The sequence below is a fragment of the Lepisosteus oculatus genome, chromosome 17, assembly GCF_040954835.1.
Source record: "Lepisosteus oculatus isolate fLepOcu1 chromosome 17, fLepOcu1.hap2, whole genome shotgun sequence".
NCBI lineage: Eukaryota > Metazoa > Chordata > Actinopteri > Semionotiformes > Lepisosteidae > Lepisosteus > Lepisosteus oculatus.
Window position 1 is genome coordinate 663,900 of NC_090712.1, and position 19,470 is coordinate 683,369.

The 19,470-nt window shown below is 48.2% G+C and overlaps 2 protein-coding genes across 7 annotated transcripts in view; both read right to left on the bottom strand.

The window, feature by feature from the left end:
* Positions 1 to 577: 577 nt before the first annotated feature.
* Positions 578 to 9,908, bottom strand: polh (polymerase (DNA directed), eta). 3 transcript variants are annotated; one of them, XM_069180077.1, is made up of 12 exons: positions 9,819 to 9,898; positions 9,315 to 9,442; positions 8,439 to 8,589; positions 8,213 to 8,347; positions 7,736 to 7,971; positions 7,348 to 7,520; positions 5,755 to 5,858; positions 5,337 to 5,456; positions 4,889 to 5,012; positions 4,623 to 4,688; positions 3,772 to 3,944; positions 578 to 3,078 (listed from the first exon to the last, which is right to left on the bottom strand). In XM_069180077.1, exons 3-12 carry the CDS (start codon positions 8,573 to 8,575, stop codon positions 2,166 to 2,168), a joined length of 2,181 nt encoding a protein of 726 aa, XP_069036178.1. In that variant the 5' UTR covers positions 8,576 to 8,589; positions 9,315 to 9,442; positions 9,819 to 9,898; the 3' UTR covers positions 578 to 2,165. The 3 variants fall into 3 exon arrangements, with proteins under 3 accessions (XP_069036178.1, XP_069036180.1, XP_069036179.1); XM_069180079.1 differs by having other exon boundaries at positions 9,315 to 9,400; positions 9,819 to 9,892; XM_069180078.1 differs by lacking the exon at positions 9,315 to 9,442 and having other exon boundaries at positions 9,819 to 9,908.
* A 2,952-nt stretch (positions 9,909 to 12,860) lies between these two features.
* Positions 12,861 to 19,470, bottom strand: part of tp53bp2a (tumor protein p53 binding protein, 2a) — a 39,024-nt gene continuing 32,414 nt past the window's right edge. For all 4 annotated transcript variants that reach the window (XM_069180076.1, XM_069180073.1, XM_069180074.1 and 1 more), the window contains 6 exons: positions 18,021 to 18,841; positions 16,443 to 16,580; positions 15,920 to 16,053; positions 15,327 to 15,493; positions 14,752 to 14,951; positions 12,861 to 14,493 (listed from right to left, as the gene is read on the bottom strand). In XM_069180076.1, coding sequence (XP_069036177.1) covers positions 14,452 to 14,493; positions 14,752 to 14,951; positions 15,327 to 15,493; positions 15,920 to 16,053; positions 16,443 to 16,580; positions 18,021 to 18,841 — 1,502 coding nt within the window. In that variant the 3' untranslated portion in view covers positions 12,861 to 14,451. The remainder of the gene's footprint in view (positions 14,494 to 14,751; positions 14,952 to 15,326; positions 15,494 to 15,919; positions 16,054 to 16,442; positions 16,581 to 18,020; positions 18,842 to 19,470) is intronic.

Here is a 19,470-nt window from a genome sequence, read left to right on the forward strand (position 1 = left end):
CATTGTGAAACATGCAATTTGACCTGGGGTGCCCTGTATATGATGAAACACAGGTGAAGAGTTCAATCAAGAACAAAGAGCTTTAAACTGTTCCAGGAATGAGATGAAATTAAATTAAATTCAGCAGGCACTCGCTATGAGACTTGGTTGTGAAAACTATTGTAAATACTGACACAAACAGGCTTGAGGGTGTTGAAACAGAAGCCCTGATGAAGCTGGAGAGCTGTTTTGCAAGAGTCTGCTCTGATGATAAACTGCGTCCACAGGCTTGATAATCCTCAGCCCTCAACCCTGGGCCTGCACAGGGAGATAAGCGAGAGAGAGGAACCACAGGCCTCACAGTCCAGACACAACAGTCAAGTACCAGAGGGTGCCAACTTTGCCCCTCCGCAAACAACAAGAAACAAATTCATTGCCAAAACAGAACCCTGAATACTAAGGCCTCTGTCTGAATCAAACTTAATTGTATTGCCCTTAATCACACCTTCTCAGTTGGGGCTCAATGAACATGTAGGCCATGAAATGTTTGAAAAAAAGGAATAAATGGTATTGTCCAAACATTAAATAGTCTTGAATGTTACCTAACTTTCTTTAATAAAATGGACACATTTTCATCTGCTCTTGACAGGAAATAAAACCATTTCACTTCAGCAATTATTTACAGCTATGCAGCTGTTGTGCACAAGTGGTCTCGTCTGAGAACTGTACAGCAGGCAGAACTGTTATGCATAAATGTTGCCTTATTAGTATAATGGCAAAAAAACATTCTAGAACAGCAATATTTTCAGCGTGCATTGTGGTACTCTGAAGCCAGCACTCAGCAGGCAAGTTTTTGTTCAACACTATCAGCAAGGGCTATCATTTCAGGAAAATGAAACTAAAACAAAGCAGGTGGAAATCAGGGTCAAAGGGACATGACTGAAAGCAGCACACTGCCATATAATAGGCTTTGCTGCACCATGTGGGAGACCTGGTCAGTCCCACTGCCCTAGGGAGCTCAGCTCTCCAGGACAACAGCCCCAAATACAGGCTGCCTACATTGCTTTCACAACAATTCAGGAAGGGCTCTTGAGAAAATGTTCTATGTAAGGTATTTTTAGCTGCTCCAGGCATATATCATGTCTCACTTTGCCTTGCCCGTGTCCTATGATCTGTATCATGGAATATAAAACCGTATCTCTGCATGGGTGGCCAACAGACATCTTATCCTGTAGTATTCTCTCCATTGGTCATTTTAAATACTCCATTGAAAAGTCAGTGTTCACTTTAAGCTTCTTTAAATTCTTGAGATGTGAGAGTGAGACTTTAGGAATACCCATTTTACCCAAGCATGATGCTTCAGGAGTTGTCTTTTTGTATGGGAGGGTTCAGTTTGGTACATAAACACTACTGCAACAACTTCTTATTCCAGAGCAGGAGCACAAAGCATCAAAGAGAGTCAAGCCCTTTACCTGGACAGAGCTTCTCCACAGTGTCAGAAATGATTTTGCGTTCAACTGCAATAACACTATAGCAGAAACACCTGACATGATGCTTTGTACTTTCTAAAATGTTACAGAATGAACGGTACAGAGAGCAGCTGCATAATAGATTTTAATAGGGTAAACATGCTTAAAAATCGATCATTCGATCATTCAACACTCACTTCTTGTATATTCCTCAATTTACATACTACTTAAAAATAAATGTGTCCATTGTTAAAAAGCAGTTTTTGCCATTTTGAAAGGTAAATTACATTTGTGCAACACTTGATAAAAGCAAAAATGTACTTAATTGCAAAAAGCTGATGGGAAGTCAACACTCATGTCATGTCAGCTCCAGTGAGGCCACACTGCCCCCTTGAGGAAAATCATGTTTTAAACTTCAGAATCAGAAGGCAAAACAGGTACAAAACACTATGTATAGTGCCCTGTAGGGCCATTTGACAGTGTTAAAATTGAACACTGACTCAGCACGGCTGAAGGCAGACCATTATGGATTTATCCAATCATGATCTTTTGATTCAAACAAGAAAAGGAAGCGAGTCGGCCTTCTGTTGGTCACTGCTTCTCTGTGCTTTTTTGCTTGAAAATGCTCCAGCTTCCTGGAGTGCCCTGGAATGGAACCTGCACTCTCGGCACTGACTCCCACGGCCTGAGGTCATCCGCGTCCGCGGGCTGGCCGGCCTAGCTCCTCTTGAAGAAGGAGTCCAGGGTGTGGCTGGAGCCCTGAGACTTCGGCCTCTTGGGGCGAGGAGCAGGTTGGCTCCGGGGTCTGCTCTTGCCCCTGCAGGAGGGGCCAGGGTTACCGAGGGGGTGCTGCGGCCGAGGGGAGATCTGAGGGCTGGAGGAGAGCGCCTCCTGGAGGTCGAGGGCGAAGTGGTAGTCCATGTGCTCTGGCATCTCCCAGGCCAACACCTGCTCCCTGCACTTCTCACACCTCATCAGGTCCACATCGCTCAGCAGGGCAGGGGCTTCAGTACTGTCAGGGGAGACCCCAGGGGCTTCAGTACTGTCAGGGGAGACCCCAGGGGCAGTGGCGCTGTCAGGGGAGACCCCAGGGGCAGTGGCGCTGTCAGGGGAGACCCCAGGGGCAATGTGCTCCACGGCTTTCTCTTGGGTTTCTGCACTGCTTGCTATGCTATCAGTTCCTGCTGCGCTTTCTGCCCCAGAACTCTGCTCCTCCCTCAGACCCACCCCTGCCTGTGCCCAGGCTACTGGTCTGGCCGGATCCAGCAAGTCTTCAGAGAGACGCATTCCTCCGTCCTCTAGAGCCTTCCTGTGAAAGAAAGAGATGCCAACCGATGGCCTGGCCGGTGAGGGAGTGGGGGGATGGTTTTCAGAAGGAGGAAGAGATGTCAGGTCTGAGGAGGAAGACAGCGCTGACATTTCACAGCCCTCCTTCTTCTTGACAGAGGCCCTCTGAAAAAAGGACTGGATGGCACCAGGCTGCTTGGGTCCTGCCTCTCTCTTTGGGCTGGGGGGCGTCTGTGTCGCTGCGGCACCGCTGCTCAGGAAGCTGGTGATTCCCCCGGCCGAGGCTGCAGGCGGCTCGGAGAACTTGCTGGCAGACAGGTGCAGCAGAGTGAGAGCCGGACTCCTGCAGCACAGAGCACAGGCCGACATAAGCCAAGAGCTCTGCCCCCCACCACTGTTCACCACCTGCTCATACTGCTCAACCTCCAACACTCAGGTTTACTGCTAACAACAAACTAAGAAACCTGAAGATCTTGGGAATCAAACCTTTCTTATATATCAAAAAGGAGACCTCAAATAAAAACCTGCCACACTGCACTTAAAGAAGATCCTAAGCAATGAGTGTTGTTTAAGGATTTTAAGATGGCACATACCAGTTGGACAGCTGTAGCACCAGAGGGGCAGGTGTGCCTGTATCTGCTTGGGGAGCAATGGGGATCAGAGCAGCAGAGGAGCACGCTGGACCTGACCTGAGGTGAGCTGGGTTTGAGGTGCATCTTAAATTCACAGACAGCTGTTGCACGTGACATTTCAGCAATAACTGAAAGGCAGGGATAACCTGATCAGGAATAGCCACTGGGCCATGTGGACATATTTTGTATAGTTCTAATGTACACAATGATCACTTCTGGTAACCCATTCATGATAGCAATAGAAAGTGACCAGAACTGTACTCAGGCTGTAAAATCTTTCTGAAAAACTGCTTGGATTCAGAGCACCTCTCCCTTCAAACCTCCACTGATCTGCTCTGTGAACTGCACTAACTGCGCTGACTGCACAAGCAGGACAGCAGCAGCCCGGGGGGAGGGTCACTTGCCATGCAGCCTGGTGGGGGCCAGCTGTGTTGAGGCTCTTGATGAGGGCATAGCTGTCGCTGGAGATCTTTGCGGCCTCGTACCGCGCAAGCGCGCAGCAGCGGGAGAAGCTGCTGGCCCGGCGGTCCCCCATCACGCGAACTCCCACTGTCAGCAGCCGAGCAACCCTGTTGTTCTGCACAGCGAGAGGAGGGGTCAGGAGTTCAGAGCAGTCTGCACTCCTGGCCTGCCCTTAGGGATCTGGCAATCTGCTTTCTCTTCTCTTTTTTACTCCTTCAGATCGGTCTGGCAAGAACACATTCTCATTCACAATAATGACCTGCAGACCTGTTAACACGGAGGCAGTGTGTGTGCCTGACAGTGGGGTCCCATTTGGGATCGGGACCCACAACCCCTGACCTTTACGGCAGACTGCTGCCTGAAGCACAAACTTCAAAGGCACAGATCTACCCATGGTGGCTGACAGTGTTAGATACAAACTTATCAATAATCAAAACGGAACAGGAAACACCTGCTGACTGTCACTTTATTGAGCCATGATGTGGCTCTGTTTCAGCAGCCAGAAAACACAAAGACAAAGCAGAAGTAATGTTTAACAGCCCCTGTCAGTCCATAATTATCTCTCGTTGTGTTCAGGGGTTTTAACAGACATACAGCACGTAGAGTACTTACAATCAGAATCTGGTTTTACGGTGTTGCTGGTGATAACTGTTAAGATTAATCTTTTACACTTTTCAACTGTAGTAGAATAAAAACATGCATTCATTTGCATGTTTTTGTCCCAGAGTTGCGCACAATTTGTACTTTAAAACTGCAAGAATGTGACACTGTCTGCGGGACAGCCAATTCTCACCATCTCTCTGTCCTTGGTCAGTCGCTCCTCGAGTTCAAAAGCCAGCTGCAGAAACCAATGCTGCACCTGAGGGCACAGACAGAGACTAAGACCCTTCATGGGAGCACACACATACAACATTAATACATTTTCACAGATACTACACTGAAACACGACATTCAGCAGTGAGAATCTGCAAAACTGTCAAGAGACAAACCATTGAAAGAAGCTTATATCAAAGATTTGAAAATGGAGTCCATAGTAGTTGCGCGAGGATGCTGGGATACCTGCTCTCGGGTGACCAGGGCAGTCTTCCCTGGGAAGTTCTTGCTGCAGCCAATGGATTTGGGCAGCTGTCGGGGCTTCACTGGCTCAATCTCGATCCCTCGGCACAGGTCGTAAAGCCACTGCCTGGGAGGAGAGCAGAACAGACACTCCAACATGGAATCTGGATTTTTTTTATTCCTCACCCAATAAGACTTTCTGACACAGCCATTTAATTTCTCTTAACTGATAAGAGCAGTGCTTTAACAATACAATTGATGCAAATTCTCCATTAACAAGCACCTGAAGCCACTTGTGTCAAATACACCTTCAGGCCTGGTACAGTCAATCACTGCTCGGCTGGTGGAACTTCATATGATCTTTCCTACGCGCCGGTGAACCTGAAGCACCTTCATCAGGCTTCCCAAGGAGCTAGAATTACAGAGTCTGTCTCCCGCTGGGTGGACTCACCCCGTCTTCTCCCCAAAGCGCTCGGCCAGGTGCCCCTGTGTGAACTGGGTGAGCTCTCCCATGTGCTCCACCTCCAGGCTCTCGGCAACAGCGGCTCCCAGCTTCCCCCCCAGGTGACGTCTTCACCACATGAACAGAAGAGACCGCAGCTTCAATACACAGTGAGGGAGCACAGAGCTGTCACCTACTCACTCCGCGGACTCCCCGCGCTCACGTCTGTATGGGCTGCGATGTGTCTTGTTACTGCACATTCAGCAAGTTTTGCTTACGTGTGTCTCGTAAACAAGGAAATGTTTACATTACAAGAGTCTGCAAGGCCGGTACAGGGAGCCTGGCTCCAGTGGTTTAAGAGATGTCTGTGAAGGCAGTGCAGAAAACCGAAACTGGGAACGTGGGCGTGAGCACAGACAATACTCACACTTTCCTGATGGGCAGAGTGCTGAACAGCTGAGGCACAGACCCCAGGGGCAGGATGGTCTGTCTGTTCGGCTTGTTCAGGCCACAGGCAAGTTTCGACAACACCTGCAAGAGAGAGGATGTATGTGATTTTGGAACAATGCCAATGTTGTAAGCACAGGAAAGCATAGAAATGCATACTACAAACGCTGGCAATCTCGTGAGCACAGGAAAGCGTGATAGATAACAGAAATATATTTAAGAACTGTTCTAGGTTAATTTGAGAAAAATACACCGAGCGTCTCTGTGTTTTGCTCCCATGCGCATGAAATATAAACTTCTTTTAACTTCTGAGACAAACTCCTGAAATGGAAACAGGGAAAAATGCAAGCTTACGGATTGCTAAAGCAGGTAAGCCCCACACTATTTGTGAAGAACTTTGTTTACTGTTGGCAAAAGAACTGACACGTATTATGTGGGGAGAAAAAGCTGCTGAACAGCTCGACCTGTTGCCCCTTCCGAAAGACACAGTCTCTCATAGAATTATTGATATAGCAGATGATGTCAAAAGTACACTGATAGAGTGTGTTAAGATGAGCAGATGCTTTTCACTGCAATTAGATGAGTCTATAAATGTCGTTGATTTGGCCAATTTGCTCGTTTACGTTCGATACGAGTTTAAGAGCATATCCCATGAGGACTTTCTCTTCTGTAAACCGCTACCAACAGGAACTACAGGAGAGCACATATTTCAACTTCTGATTGAATTTATCGAAGAGAATGGCATCGACTGGATCAAATGCGTCGGAGTTTGTACAGACGGTGCTAGAGCAATGACAAGCCGAAACAGTGATGTAGTTGCACGAATTAGAGAGGTTGCTCCAGATATTAACTGCAGCATCCACCGCAAGGCCTTGGCCGTCAAGAAAATGCCTGAGGATTTAAAATCTGTTAGACTCTGTTGTGAATTGTATCAAGGCTCGACTAATGAATTCCCATTTCCTTTGCTCAACTAAACAGGCTCACCCCTCTCACTGAAATGGTGCTTTTTTATTGTTTATTTTTAATTGTTGTTGTTCCTATTGTCATTCTGTGAAGTGCTTTGAAAAGCCACCTTTAAAGGCGCTATATCAAATAAAGTTTATTATTATAATATTTATTATACGTGTATGTGAGAGTGTGCGTGCACGCACACTCATGTTGGTCATTGAGATTTTCTGGGGTTCCTCTGAGAAAATGACTTGTACAGTAGGTGGTACTTGGATGCTTTGGTTTGATCAGGGGTGGTACTTGGTCCAAAAGGTTTGAGAACTACTGGTCTAGAGAAGTGCTGTTCACTGCTGCTGCTCAGGCCAAACTGCCCGACCCTCTCAATCACCAGCTGGTGAAAATCTCATTTGGTCCAATTAAATAATTATTTCAGTCAGGGAATGTCAGAAGATTCTGCAGGTCTAGGAATACCCAGTGATGTGAGGCAGACAGATTGCAGGTCTGTTAATTCCGACACACCATGGCCGCTAAGCCATTAGACTGCCCTAGTGGCTGACGGCTGCCCGGACTGTCCCCCGCCCCCTGGTCGCTCCAGGCCTGTGAACAGGGGCTTGAGGGGCCTCACCTTGTTGTGTGAGATTCCTGCCGAGCAGCGGAAACCAGTCTCCTTCTCCACGGCAGCCCTCATCTCCTCCACAATCATAGCGCCCACCGCCAGCTGGACTTCGGGGCAGGCCACAGTCAGCGGGGAGGGCAGGGTGGCCAGCCACTGCTGGAGGCCCTGACAGCGTCTCTCCTCTGCGAGACACACAGCAGAGCACAGCTAGCTGACCCCAGCCAGGATGGCACCACACACACAGCTATGAGCTATGAGACCGTCAGGGAAGGGGATGAACCTCACTCTACAGAAGCACTTACATCAACTACATTTGAGTTGCAGACAGCTCTCAACACTTCCTGTTTTGGATTTTTTTCAGTGCATGTTTTATCATTTTTCCCAGCTGCAAACACACCTTTATCCTGCAGAGTCTGCTCCTCTGGCTCCCCCTGCTGGCCAGAGGCTGTCAGGGGAAACCCCTCGACATAAGTGCTCCTCAGCAGACTGGGATCAGGACACAGCTCAGCTGCCTCCCGGAGTCTCTGCCGCACAGTGCTGGTCAGGTCCATATAGGCCTCGTCAATGCTGGCCCTCTCGATCACGGCAAAGCGAGACATCACCTCAATCACCTCCACACTGGCCTCCCGGTAACTGGACAGGGACACAGACAGACATTCAGAGCGCAACCACTCAGGACTGCCACACATTACAAAAGAGTTCTGGTAGCATCACGTTACATGGGGAGTCTATAAACTCTATATATCTGCATCACAGAAGAAAGGTAAGCAAAAAAAAATCTGATTCTAAATAGACTATTCTGGGTCTGGCACAAACTATAAGATTATTTCCTTGTGTTGTTGTTATGCTAGTTCAAAGCGAGCTGCTCACTCACAGGGTGAGGTCAGCTTTGCCATGGGCCTCTCGAACCCGGGCCACCTGCAGCTCAGGGCAGAGCTTCTTGGCCTCGTCAGCCCACATGTTCCTGGTGACTCCGTGCGCCCGGGCTTCATAGCTCACGGCAATGATGCTGGAGAAGGAGAAGGAGAAGGACGGGACAGGACGTCAGGACGAGAAAGAACCGGCGATACTGGTGGACGCTGCGGCCCCGCGCCCCTCACCCTCCGCCCTTCCAGGTCTTGTACTGCGCCACCACGCAGGGCTTGTCCTTCAGCTCGGGATTGAGGCGCTGCTCCACCTGCACGTAGAAACAGTCCATGTCCACCAGCGCCACCACGCGCTCCTTCCCATACTGCATCGCGGGCGCGGCTCCTGAGGGGCGGCACACACGACATTCCCATGAGTCACGTCAGAAACGTTCGGTATCGGGGGAACAGTGACACCTCTAGATCTCGATCAGTGGCACTGCGCTGAAGCAGTTATTGACTTATTTTTAATTACCTATCCGTCTACGCTGCACATTGGTGGTGGTGGAGGGGAGTCCCCATTACCTGTAAAGCGCTTTGAGTGGAGTGTCCAGAAAAGCGCTATATAAGTGTAAGCAATTATTATTATTATTATTATTATTATTACGAGGACTTTTAAGGTATAACAGCTGTCCAAGAAGGGGAATCAGCATTTATTACCCCTGCTCATGATCCAACAACACACACTGGGGAATGAGGTTACCGATTTGTTCCAAAGCGCCATTTCAGGTTTCATAGTGAACAGAAGATCGGTTCTACACTTTTACTGGGCATGGGAATTAAATATTCGTTTTCATCTACATATAATGTGGCTATATTTACTTATTTTAAGTTACTGTGCAGTAGGTCAGTTATCTATATGTGTTGTGTGGCAATATTTCTTTAAAATTACAGTGCAGAAGGACATTGATCTGTACCTGCTGCGGCTATATGTACTTAATTTAAATCACAGAACAAAAGTAATCTATACGTGCTGTGGCCATATTTAGGTGTTTTAAAGTACGCTGCCGAAGGACAGTAGCGTGTTTACTTATTTTCCCTGATACCCCCAGCGGGTCAGGAAACACTGACCGGCGGCAGTGGCACTCAGTCCACAGTCCACGCAGGAACACGGTCTCACGGGTGCTCGGTGTCGGCCGTGTGGCTGATTCTGGAAACTGGAGTTAGAATGAGACTCTCAGATCCAGACGGCTAACAGCCTAGGAGACGAGCACACCCAGGTATTGTATCCTGACAGCGACTGACTGTAACTCTAAACTAAAACTACCATCCAAGACACAGGCTTTACAACGCTAAAGAAGTAAGAGAATTACAAACGGCGGCATTCTCAACAGTACACAGTTACAGTTACAACTCAAGGTGTAAATGTGTAGTGGTTATGTTTATGTTAACTGTACTCTTTACCTTCCGATGTTATCACAGACCTCCGCCTGCATCATTAAGAACCATCGAAATAAATTTTAAATACAACATAAATGTTAAAGTGGCATTATAAATGTCAAATAAAACACTCAAACGCCTACAAGTTATTCTGTTAAAAAAGAAGAATATTTCACACAGAAACGATAAACTTACTACAGCGGTCCCCACAGAACTGTTACGAAACCCTGAATCCACAACCAAAACAGTCTCCTTATTTCGGACTTCCCTCCAACATCACAGGCAGCGATAACACGTCATCAAAACGAGCCGGTGACAACGTCATCAATACAGCATACAGCACTAGCTGGGATGGCATTGAGAAAAGAGTGAAAGGTGTCAAGTATTACTTTATTTGAAGGGATAATCTTATCAACTTCTAGATGTAAAATGATGGGTGGTATTTCTTAATTCATTCGGTTTAAAATGCAAAGTAGGATATACTCTTGCCACTTGTCATGGGTACCTCTCAGAAAATCCGTTTATTGAACACCTCGTTAGAGTAAAATGTTTCTGGGAATTGAGAATGCATTGGGGTTAGAGAAATACATGGGTAAGCGCTGGAGAACGTTTCGAAAGCCTCAAAGAGAAGCACAATTGTTGTAGAAAGGTCTCCTGTTTTCACTAGACGGTCTCAGAATCACACCATTAAGAGACTGTTTCAACTGTCTAAATTCACAACTAAAACAGTTACTCAATGCAAGTGATCAGACTCCTCTATTAAACAGAACTAACAGGTCAACTAAGTACAGTACTGTACTTCGTGCTGTTCAAAGCAGGTTACACATTATATCATATATATCACATTATACTAGATAATAATAATAATTGCTTACACTTAAATAGCGCTTTTCTGGACACTCCACTCAAAGCACTTTACAGGTAATGGGGACTCCCCTCCACCATCTCCAATGTGCAGCCCCACCTGGATGATGCGACAGCAGCCATAGTTTGCCTAACTTCTGTTTGCCTAACTTTACTGGTTCCCTTCTCTCTAAATTCTCTCTTCTTAACTCTGGAATCATCAGTAAAATGGTTTACCACCACCTGCCTATTAGATCCCATTCCCACTTTCAGTCCTATTTCAGAGTCCTTTCTGCCCCATTGTCTTCAACATAATAAATTAATCCTTGAGCACTGGTGTTGTACTAGTGGTCCTCAAAACTACTGCAATTACCCCTGTATCATAATTTTTGCCCCTTTTCCAACTTACCCTTTCTTTCAAAAATTCAAGAACATGCTGTTGCAATTCAATTAAATTACCATCTCATTGCAAATAACCTTTTCACACCCCTCCAATCTAGTTTTCTGACAACTTCACAGTACAGAAACTGCCCTGATCAAAGTCACTAATGATCTTCTAATAGCTTCTGATTCTCTTTCTGTCCTTATTGTTCTTGATCTCAGTGCTGCTTTCGACACTGTAAACCATGATATCTTACTTACTCATCTTGAGACTGTCTGGAGATTCTGACACTGCTCTTAAATGGTTCAAATCTTACCTCACTGATCGCTGTCACTTTGTTTGTCTTGGCAGATTTAGGTCTGAAATTGGACTCGATAAGTCTGGTGTTCCTCAGTGCTTGATACCGGGCCCTCTATTTTTCAGCATTTACATCTTTCCACTTGGTCAGCCTTTAAGATCACATGGCCTCAACTACGATTTCTATGCTGATGATACTGACTCAAATCTACATACAGTACATACCAAAGCTGACACCTGATGTAGTCTCTATTCTAATGGCTTCTTTGACAAAACATGGATGACTCAAAATGTCCTTAATCTAAACTGTGATAAGACCGAAGTCATGCTTATTGGCTCCCCACCTTTAAACTCTGTAAAGCCAATGCTGCAACCCTATCTGTGGATGGTACTGTACTTGAGCTTCAGTCAAAATGTAAAAACCTGGGGGTGATATTTGATTCAGGCTTGACATTCCGCCCACATGTGCAACATATTTCTGAGGAGAAAATGATGTTTTGACAATATCTCCTACATCCTATGTTACCACTAACTTTTGATGAAAAGCTGATAAATACACTTTCTTCTCCCGAATTGACTACTGTAACACTACTGCTCTACACACTGAGGTTTCTAGATCCACATTGAACAAACTCAAATATATCCATATTTCAGCAGCCAGAATCTTGACCAGGTCTGGCGCAAGTGATCACATGACTCCTATCCTAGAGTCCTTGCACTGGCTTCCTGTCAAGTTTCGTGTTGACTTCAAAATCCTCATGATCACCTATAAAGCTCTACATGGCTTGGTACCTCAGTACCTACCTGAGCTATCATCCTACTCCCCATCTCTCAACCTTTACTCTTCTAATTCTGGTCTCCTATCTGTCCCCCAAGCCCGTCTACACTCTGTGGGTGACAGGGCCTTCTCCTGTTATGCCCCAAAACTCTGGAACTCTATCCCTAAGGATCTTAGAGAGTCACCTTCTCGCAACTGCTTCAAATCTAGACTCAAATCTTTCTTCTTGAGAAGAACCTTTACTTAACTGGTTCTGTTATATACCCCTTTACTCCTACTGTATTCATCTACTATCTCGTCTCATTGTGTATTTTCATCATACACATCTTGTGTATTTTTTTTTGTTGTCATTCTGTAAAGTGCTTTGAGAAGCCACATTTAAAGGTGCGATATGAAAAGTTTATTATATAACTCATCTTTCCTCAAACCAACTGCTTGGTCAGAGAAGACCTATAGGGTAGGAACTGTTCAGTCCTGTGAGGTGTTACTGCAGGGAAGAATGAAAGTACACAGGAGAGAAACAGACCAGTGGTTTAGTTGCTAGTAACTCACTGACCTGAGCTTTGGGTGCACCTTCCTGAAATATCCCATGGTATCCGATTCAACAATTTGGCTCAGCAGCTTGTTAAAGATACAGAGTTTTGCCAATTTAGGGAGGAAGTTGCTCCTACTGCCAGTTTCACCACCCTGGTTCCCTGCTAGAAGCCAGGACAGAAAAAATTTATATGGCATCACAGTTTTTAACTCTTCTGATCAAGTTCACTCCAAAAGAGGTCAACAAGCTTGAATACCAAACAAATGCAACTTGCAGTTTATAAAAGCTGAGCTGGATTAGGCTGCTTTACCAACAGCAGGATGATCTGATGGCGAGAATGTGCCAGCGCCACCAGAGACAGAACAGCTTCTCCTCCGTTCACAGAGACACACAACACACCTCTTGACAAAAGCATTTTATTGTAAATTCTACATGTGATGTTATTACTTCTAGTCAATATCAACACAAGGAAAATAAATACATTTGTGGGAAAAAAAGAAAAGCATCAGTACCCCTCTCTCTCCGCTAGTGCAGGGGAACAGCCACCTGGGGACGATACTGTGACAAATCGCACTAGTGCACCAGGGGGTGGGGGGAGGGGGACAATTAAAATGAATACCGCCAACCGACCCCCCCACCAACCCCAGGATGGAGTGAGCTGCGCTGCTATCAGGGCTGACAAGTGCACACTGCACGAGGCTACGTTAGTCAGATGGGAATGCACTACTGCAGGTATTTACACTGAGCTCCATGGCAGTGATGCAATCACACCCTCGTACTGGGCTCCCTCGCCGCGTCCGCAGTGCACCAGCTACGATCTCGACCACAGAACCACTGCAGCACTGGTCTTACTGGTCCTTCACGTAAATGAAGTCACTACATATCTGACCACTCAGTGCTGCCCACAGCCTGGTCTCCATCGGACGCTATTCCAAGGCATTGAATTGGACAGATCCTTGAGACATATAGATATACTAAGTGTAATATGCTTTTATCTGAATACAGGCAACATTCTGTTGTGTGCTCATTAACATAGATAAAGAAACAGAAAGATGTTACACTAGTATTCTGATGGCAGAGGCCTTATGAGTAACCTACAGTGCTAGTGCATTAATCATAGCTTAATGAATACATAGCATATATGCTGAGTTTTATTTCTCTTACTTTACTAAAACTAATATTCCTGTAGGCTGAGATACATACAGAAGCTGTCTATATTAAAATGAACACCCCAACAGCACTAAAGTTTCTCCCCTTTTCCCATTGTACTTTTGTGCCATATTGTTGGTCACAGCCTGCTGTGAAGGACCCAAGGCCACGCTGATACAAACGTGCTTGAGTCTGCTCCCTTTCATGCTTAGTGTTCTGCACCAGGCACATTCTCCCTGTGCCAAAGCTGTTCATTTTAATAGTGAGGCTCTGTGTCCATGTGCACGAGTATATTATGAAATATCCAGTTTTATTTCAATCTGTACTAAAAAGCTCTGCACCTCTCTGATAGAGAAAGTTTTAAGTCTTAAACAGCACTTCAACCCTGCTTCCGTTTAAAACTAATATAAAGAATCGGCTCATAAATGCATTTGTGGAAAAAGAAACTATGGAAAATACTGTTTTTAATTTAGAAATTCTCATCTAACATTTAGAGGGAATGTTATATAGTTCGTTCAATACAAAAATTAATTACAAACTTTCTTCTGCCAGTATGATGCAGATTGTATTCAGATAAATTCCCATCTCTTGTTCACTGAAAAAATATCTCCTTTTTAAAATCCTCCAAGATGAAAATAGTGGCGCGTGCTTCTACAGACAGCCTGAGGTCCAGCCTGTCAACACCAGTGCGGTGTGAGACTCAGTTTTGGTTGTTCCCGAATGATAGACAGGAAAAGATTATTCCTTCATGTATTAGTGTTCTTCATTCCCGGCATGAGATTCCTTCTTTCCCCAAAAGAGAGGAGTCGAAGTTTAATCTGTGATGAAGTGCAGACCAGCATCGTCAAGCCAGGCTTCTCTGTCTGGGCTTGATCCTTGGATACAGCTGTCAAGCAGAAGAAAAACATTGGTCAGTGACTTAACAATCACAGCATTACAATGCAACAGAGAAATACTGTGAACCTTTCCAGGAACAAGAAAAAAAAAATCACTGAAAAATCTATCTTTCCCTTAACAACTGAAGAGGTGTTCTAGGCATTTCTACACGCAGTTACTGGCAGCAGGTTCTACAGCTCCGTGCTCTGGGGAGGAAGAGCGCCCCCCAGAGGTTGAAGTGGGACTACATATCTAGTCACTGACTCACCCCCAGCAGGTTTCGGGGAATGTAGCCCTCCTTCTCTCCCAGGCGCGCCCACCACCACTCGATCTCATCCTCGTCCTCCCGGCGGATGATAGTCATGCAGTCGCCCTCCTTGAACTCCAGCTCGTCCTCGTTCTCCGACTCGTAATCCCACAGGCCGTACACCACCCCCCGGTTCATGATCCCCATCTTCTCCTGCACACCTGAGGGACACACACACACAGAGGTCATCAGGCCATGCAGAGCTCCTGCACACCTGAGGGACACACACACACACACACACACACACACACAGCTGGTCAGCTGCAAAGGGACACCAAACAACTCAGAAGACTCCAGAGAGTGCCTGAGTGAGGGAAAGCAGTGACTGGTCAAACCTCTTACTTTAGACGACACTAAGAAATCAACAACAATAAAATTAAGAAAGAGTAAAATCGGCACATGTGTTGTCTTCTCCAGAGGAGCTGCCAGGGCTCAGACGCACCACGTAGCCAGGCTGCTGAGGCCGTGCTGGAGAGATCAGCTGTCTCGTCTCTTCAGAAAGAGAAGGAAGAGTGGAGAAGAACCGCCTCACTCACCATACAGGAACTGGGAGCACTGGCTGTAGCCTTCCTCCATCTCCTCGCACTTGTCTGCTGCCGTCTGCATGTCGCTGTAGGTCATGGCAAACACAGCCGCCCCCGACTCCACCAGGAACTTGCACACCTGCACGTTATTACAGGAGGCGGCGCAGTGCAGAGGCGTCCTGAGAGCAGGGGACAATGCTTCATCAGAGGGACGCCCACTTATTTCCTACCAGCCTGCCCAGCAGCTCTTAAAAGGTTAAACGGTTACTCCATGGACCAAACCTGAGGCATGAATATGGACGAGCAGTTTCCGCACAGTGAGGATAAACCCTGTGCTTCTGCGAAGCACCGAGTTCCTCTCAGTCTGAAGGATTCATCAATATACAGAAGTATCTCTCGAGAGCTGCATTAAAGCTCACAAGGGCCGAAGCCACACTGCTGGCATCTCAGTTCCAATGTCCTTGACTGGCGGACTCTGGATATCCAGAAATAGCTCAAAAACCCTTCCCTGGCACGAATGATGCCATTCACAGATAACAAGGTCCGTACCAGACCGGCTAAGTGATCTGAACCTCGTTCTTGGCTTCACGAGGGGAGATGCTCACCAGCCATCGCTGTCGGCTGCGTTGACGTTGACGCCGAACTGCACGAGGAACTTGACGATCTCCGTGTGTCCAGCACAGACGGCGTTGTGCAGCGCTGTGATGCCCTCGTCATTGGGCTGGCTGGGGTCCTCCACCTGCCAAGACAGGAGACAGAGGGGCCTGCTGTCAGTATGGGCCCTCCCACCATCCCTCTGTAATCTCAGCACCCACCAGGGACATTGAGGCTGTGAGGCAGAACTGCTCGTGAATCACTGAACCACGTTCCAGCAGCTTTTTAAATTAAGCTGTCGAACATTAAACTTACCATCAGTCAGTGGTAGCCCTGAAGTATTCCACTCTGCGCCTACACGATTCCGCAGCTAATCCAGGAGCTCTGGTTGTGTGAAAAAGGCCCCCGATGTGTTTGTGACCCCACAAGGCACAGAGGTCCTGCTCACACAGGGCTCCCCAGGAGCACGAGCCGAGCAAGAGGCCTCAGCCGCCTCAGCACCTGACATGGCTGGCCGGCGGGGAGGAGACGCACCTCGTAGATGATCCTCTGCACCAGGTCGAACTCGCCCTCCAGGGAGGAGTCCAGCAGCAGGGCCAGGGGGTTGAACTTCACCCTCATGCTGTGGGCAATGCGCTCCGAGTCTGTCTTGCGCAGGTTGGTCCTCTTGCCCTGCAGCACAGTTTAAAAACACAGTCACTGCGAGTTAGGAACACACCCGCCACCTCCAACCTGCTCCTCTTCTCAATCAGCTCTGGACGACGCCACTGTTCAGCAGCACAGTCAAGACAGAGTCAAGGCAGGGTGTCCAACAAATAACAAAAAATAAATAAATCGATCATTATCTGTGCCACACAGATCCATTCCTCTACCACTGACAGGGGTAGGATTAAGATGGAGGAAGTGCCATTTTGCCTGACCTGTCAAATTGCACAAGCAGGTCAAGCAGGATGAAAATAAGTGAATTTCTATGGTTTAACATGCCAGTGGGCTCCTTAACTGACAAAGGAGCCTGCAGAAACGAGCCGACAAAGCACTCTCTCAGAGCTCAGGCTCTGGGCTCCTTCTCAAGGCTCTTTGGCGGCAGAGGAAAAAGAAAAGACTACTGTAATTCTACTGCTGTCCTTCTACCGACAACTAAGGCACACCAGCTGCACCAGGCCCGACCCGTTCCAATAGACTATGCCCACACACAACATCAGGTTACACCTCTGAGATCCTGTCAGTATTCAGATACAATATAGACTAAACGTGCCTATAATCTTTTCTAATTATATGCACGTAAATATTAATAATTGCTTACACTTATATAGCGCTTTTCTGGACACTCCACTCAAAGCTCTTTACAGGTAATGGGGATCCCCTCCACCACCACCAGTGTGCAGCCCCACCTGGATGATGTGACGGCAGCCATAGTGCGCCAGAACGCTCCCCACACATCAGCTCTCAGTGGGGAGGAGAGCAGAGTGATGAAGCCAATTCATAGATGGGGATTATTAGGAGGCCATGATTGGTAAAGGCCAATGGGAAATTTGGCCAGGACATCGGGGTTACACCCCTACTCTTTTCGAGAAGTGCCCTGGGATTTTTAATGACCACAGAGGGTCAGGACCTCGGTTTTACATCTCATCGGAAGGACAGCGCCTGTTTACAGTATAGTGTCCCCGTCACTATACTGGGCATTAGGACCCACATGGACCGCAGGGTGAGCACCCCCTGCTGGCCCCACTAACACCTCTTCCAGTAGCAACCTTAGTTTTTCCCCAGGAGGTCTCCCATCCAGGTACTGACCAGGCTCACACCTGCTGAGCTTCAGTGGGTTGCCAGTGGTGAGTTGCAGGGTGATATGGCTGCTGATATTACTTAGTATGTCAAACACAGTATCCTAAAATATGGATAAACTGGGATTTTATCCATTTACAATGCTAGGCACACTGAAGGGAACACTTGCCCTACTGCAGCCCAGCTCAGGTTTCATTCCCAATTCTCAAATCATTTAGAGAAGGGTACTGCAGACTTGGCGTTCTCTCTCTTGTCTAGAAATGCACCCAACAGTGAACCAAACTAGAGTCAGGAATCGCCTGACTGGAGAGAGTAAAGAGCGGGGCTCACCGGCGGCAGGGTGAGCTGGCCGGTGATTTCGGGGGGCCGCATGCTGAAGGTGTCCTCCCCGAGGCCGTCCTGCTCGCCGACAGCGGGGTACGGGGGGGGTGGGTAGGGGGGGTACTCCTCCGCGAAGCTCTCGGGGGGCGGGGGCAGGCCGGGCTCCTGCTCCTCCTCCTCGCCAGCAGGGGGCGGCGGCGGCGGCAGAGGGAGGCCGTGAGCGTCCAGGAGCCCCTGGGGATGAGCGGGAGGCGGGTGGGAGGGGGGCGGCGGAAGGACGAAATGCTCTGTGGGCTCCTGGGCGGGCGGCGCTTTGGCAGCGGCCGGGACGTCCGTCGGGGCCGCGGGCGGAGGCGCCTCTCCTTCCGCGGGGCCCGCGTCCGCGCTCTGGGCAGCCGCGCGCTCCTGCTCGGCCCCGGACTCCGGCTGGAAGAAGGGAGCAGTGATGGAGCCGATGGTCTCCATGGCGGCCAGCGTCGTCTTCTGGTACAGCAGCTTCTGGATGTTGGGGCCGCTGGGGCCCTCGGGCTCGGTGATGGAGCTGCGCTTCTTCAGGGGCCGCGGCGCGTTGTGCAGCTTCTTGCGCAGGGCCTCCAGGTCCACGTCGCTCTGGTTGCGGTAGGGGTTGGAGATGAAAGGCAGCAGCTTGGTGGGGCTCAGCGGCCGGGGGATGCGCTCAGTCTCCTGGGGCTCGGGCGGAGGGGCTCTCCCACTATGATCCGTCTCCGTGTCCAGGCCACCGGGCCGGTCCTGATAGGGATTCTCCGGATGCATGGCCGGAACTGGCTGCTGCCCGGATCCGTTGCCACTGATGACAGGCTTTCCGTAAACTGCCAAAAGAGAAGCACCAGGGATAAGGCGAGGAAACGGCAGAGAAACTGCCACACGGCTGATCTGCCAGACATTCAGTCTGCTGTGCCGGGTCATGCCCAGAAAAGGCTGAGGCTACAAAGCAAATGCATGTCATGGATAACCAAAAATGCTGAATTTCTACATATTCATCCATACTTTAATAAACCTGAGCATTTTTCAGCTTGCCACACAACACGAGAAGGATTTCCCACTACGGCAGATTATCCAGAAAAGCCTGTGAGATCTGCTGTGGGATTCAGGACAAATAAGTCTCTTTCCTATCCGGCCTGGGGTTGGGCTGTGTAAGGGTGGGTTCTGGCTGCATCCCACTGAACGCTGGAAACAGACACTGCTTCAGCCACACAGCCCATCAGTGGAAGGAGCTCACGAGTGGTCTCGGGAGCAGGCTTGCACGTTTCTGCTCTGCACAGGAATGCTGGCCTGACAGATGTGCCACGCATGACTGCTTCAATGGGCTTGTCTCAGATTTTATACATCTGACTGTGCAAATAAAGTCAGGGCTTTGTACTCCCTGCAGGGGGGGTCACAGCAGTCTCCCTTCACCCTCCTTCACTGCTGGCCAGATTCAGCTCGTTCTGAGTCTGGA

Bases quoted from the DNA above. Each gene is read 5' to 3' on its own strand.
- polh (XM_069180078.1), bottom strand. From the start codon at position 8,575: ATGCAGTATGGGAAGGAGCGCGTGGTGGCGCTGGTGGACATGGACTGT. The intron at 7,972-8,212 runs GTGAGTGAGCAG...GTCCCTGTCCAG, and splicing joins GGCAAAGCTGACCTCACCCT to TTACCGGGAGGCCAGTGTGG. The intron at 7,521-7,735 runs GTGTGTTTGCAG...TGTGTCTCGCAG, and splicing joins GCAGACTCTGCAGGATAAAG to AGGAGAGACGCTGTCAGGGC.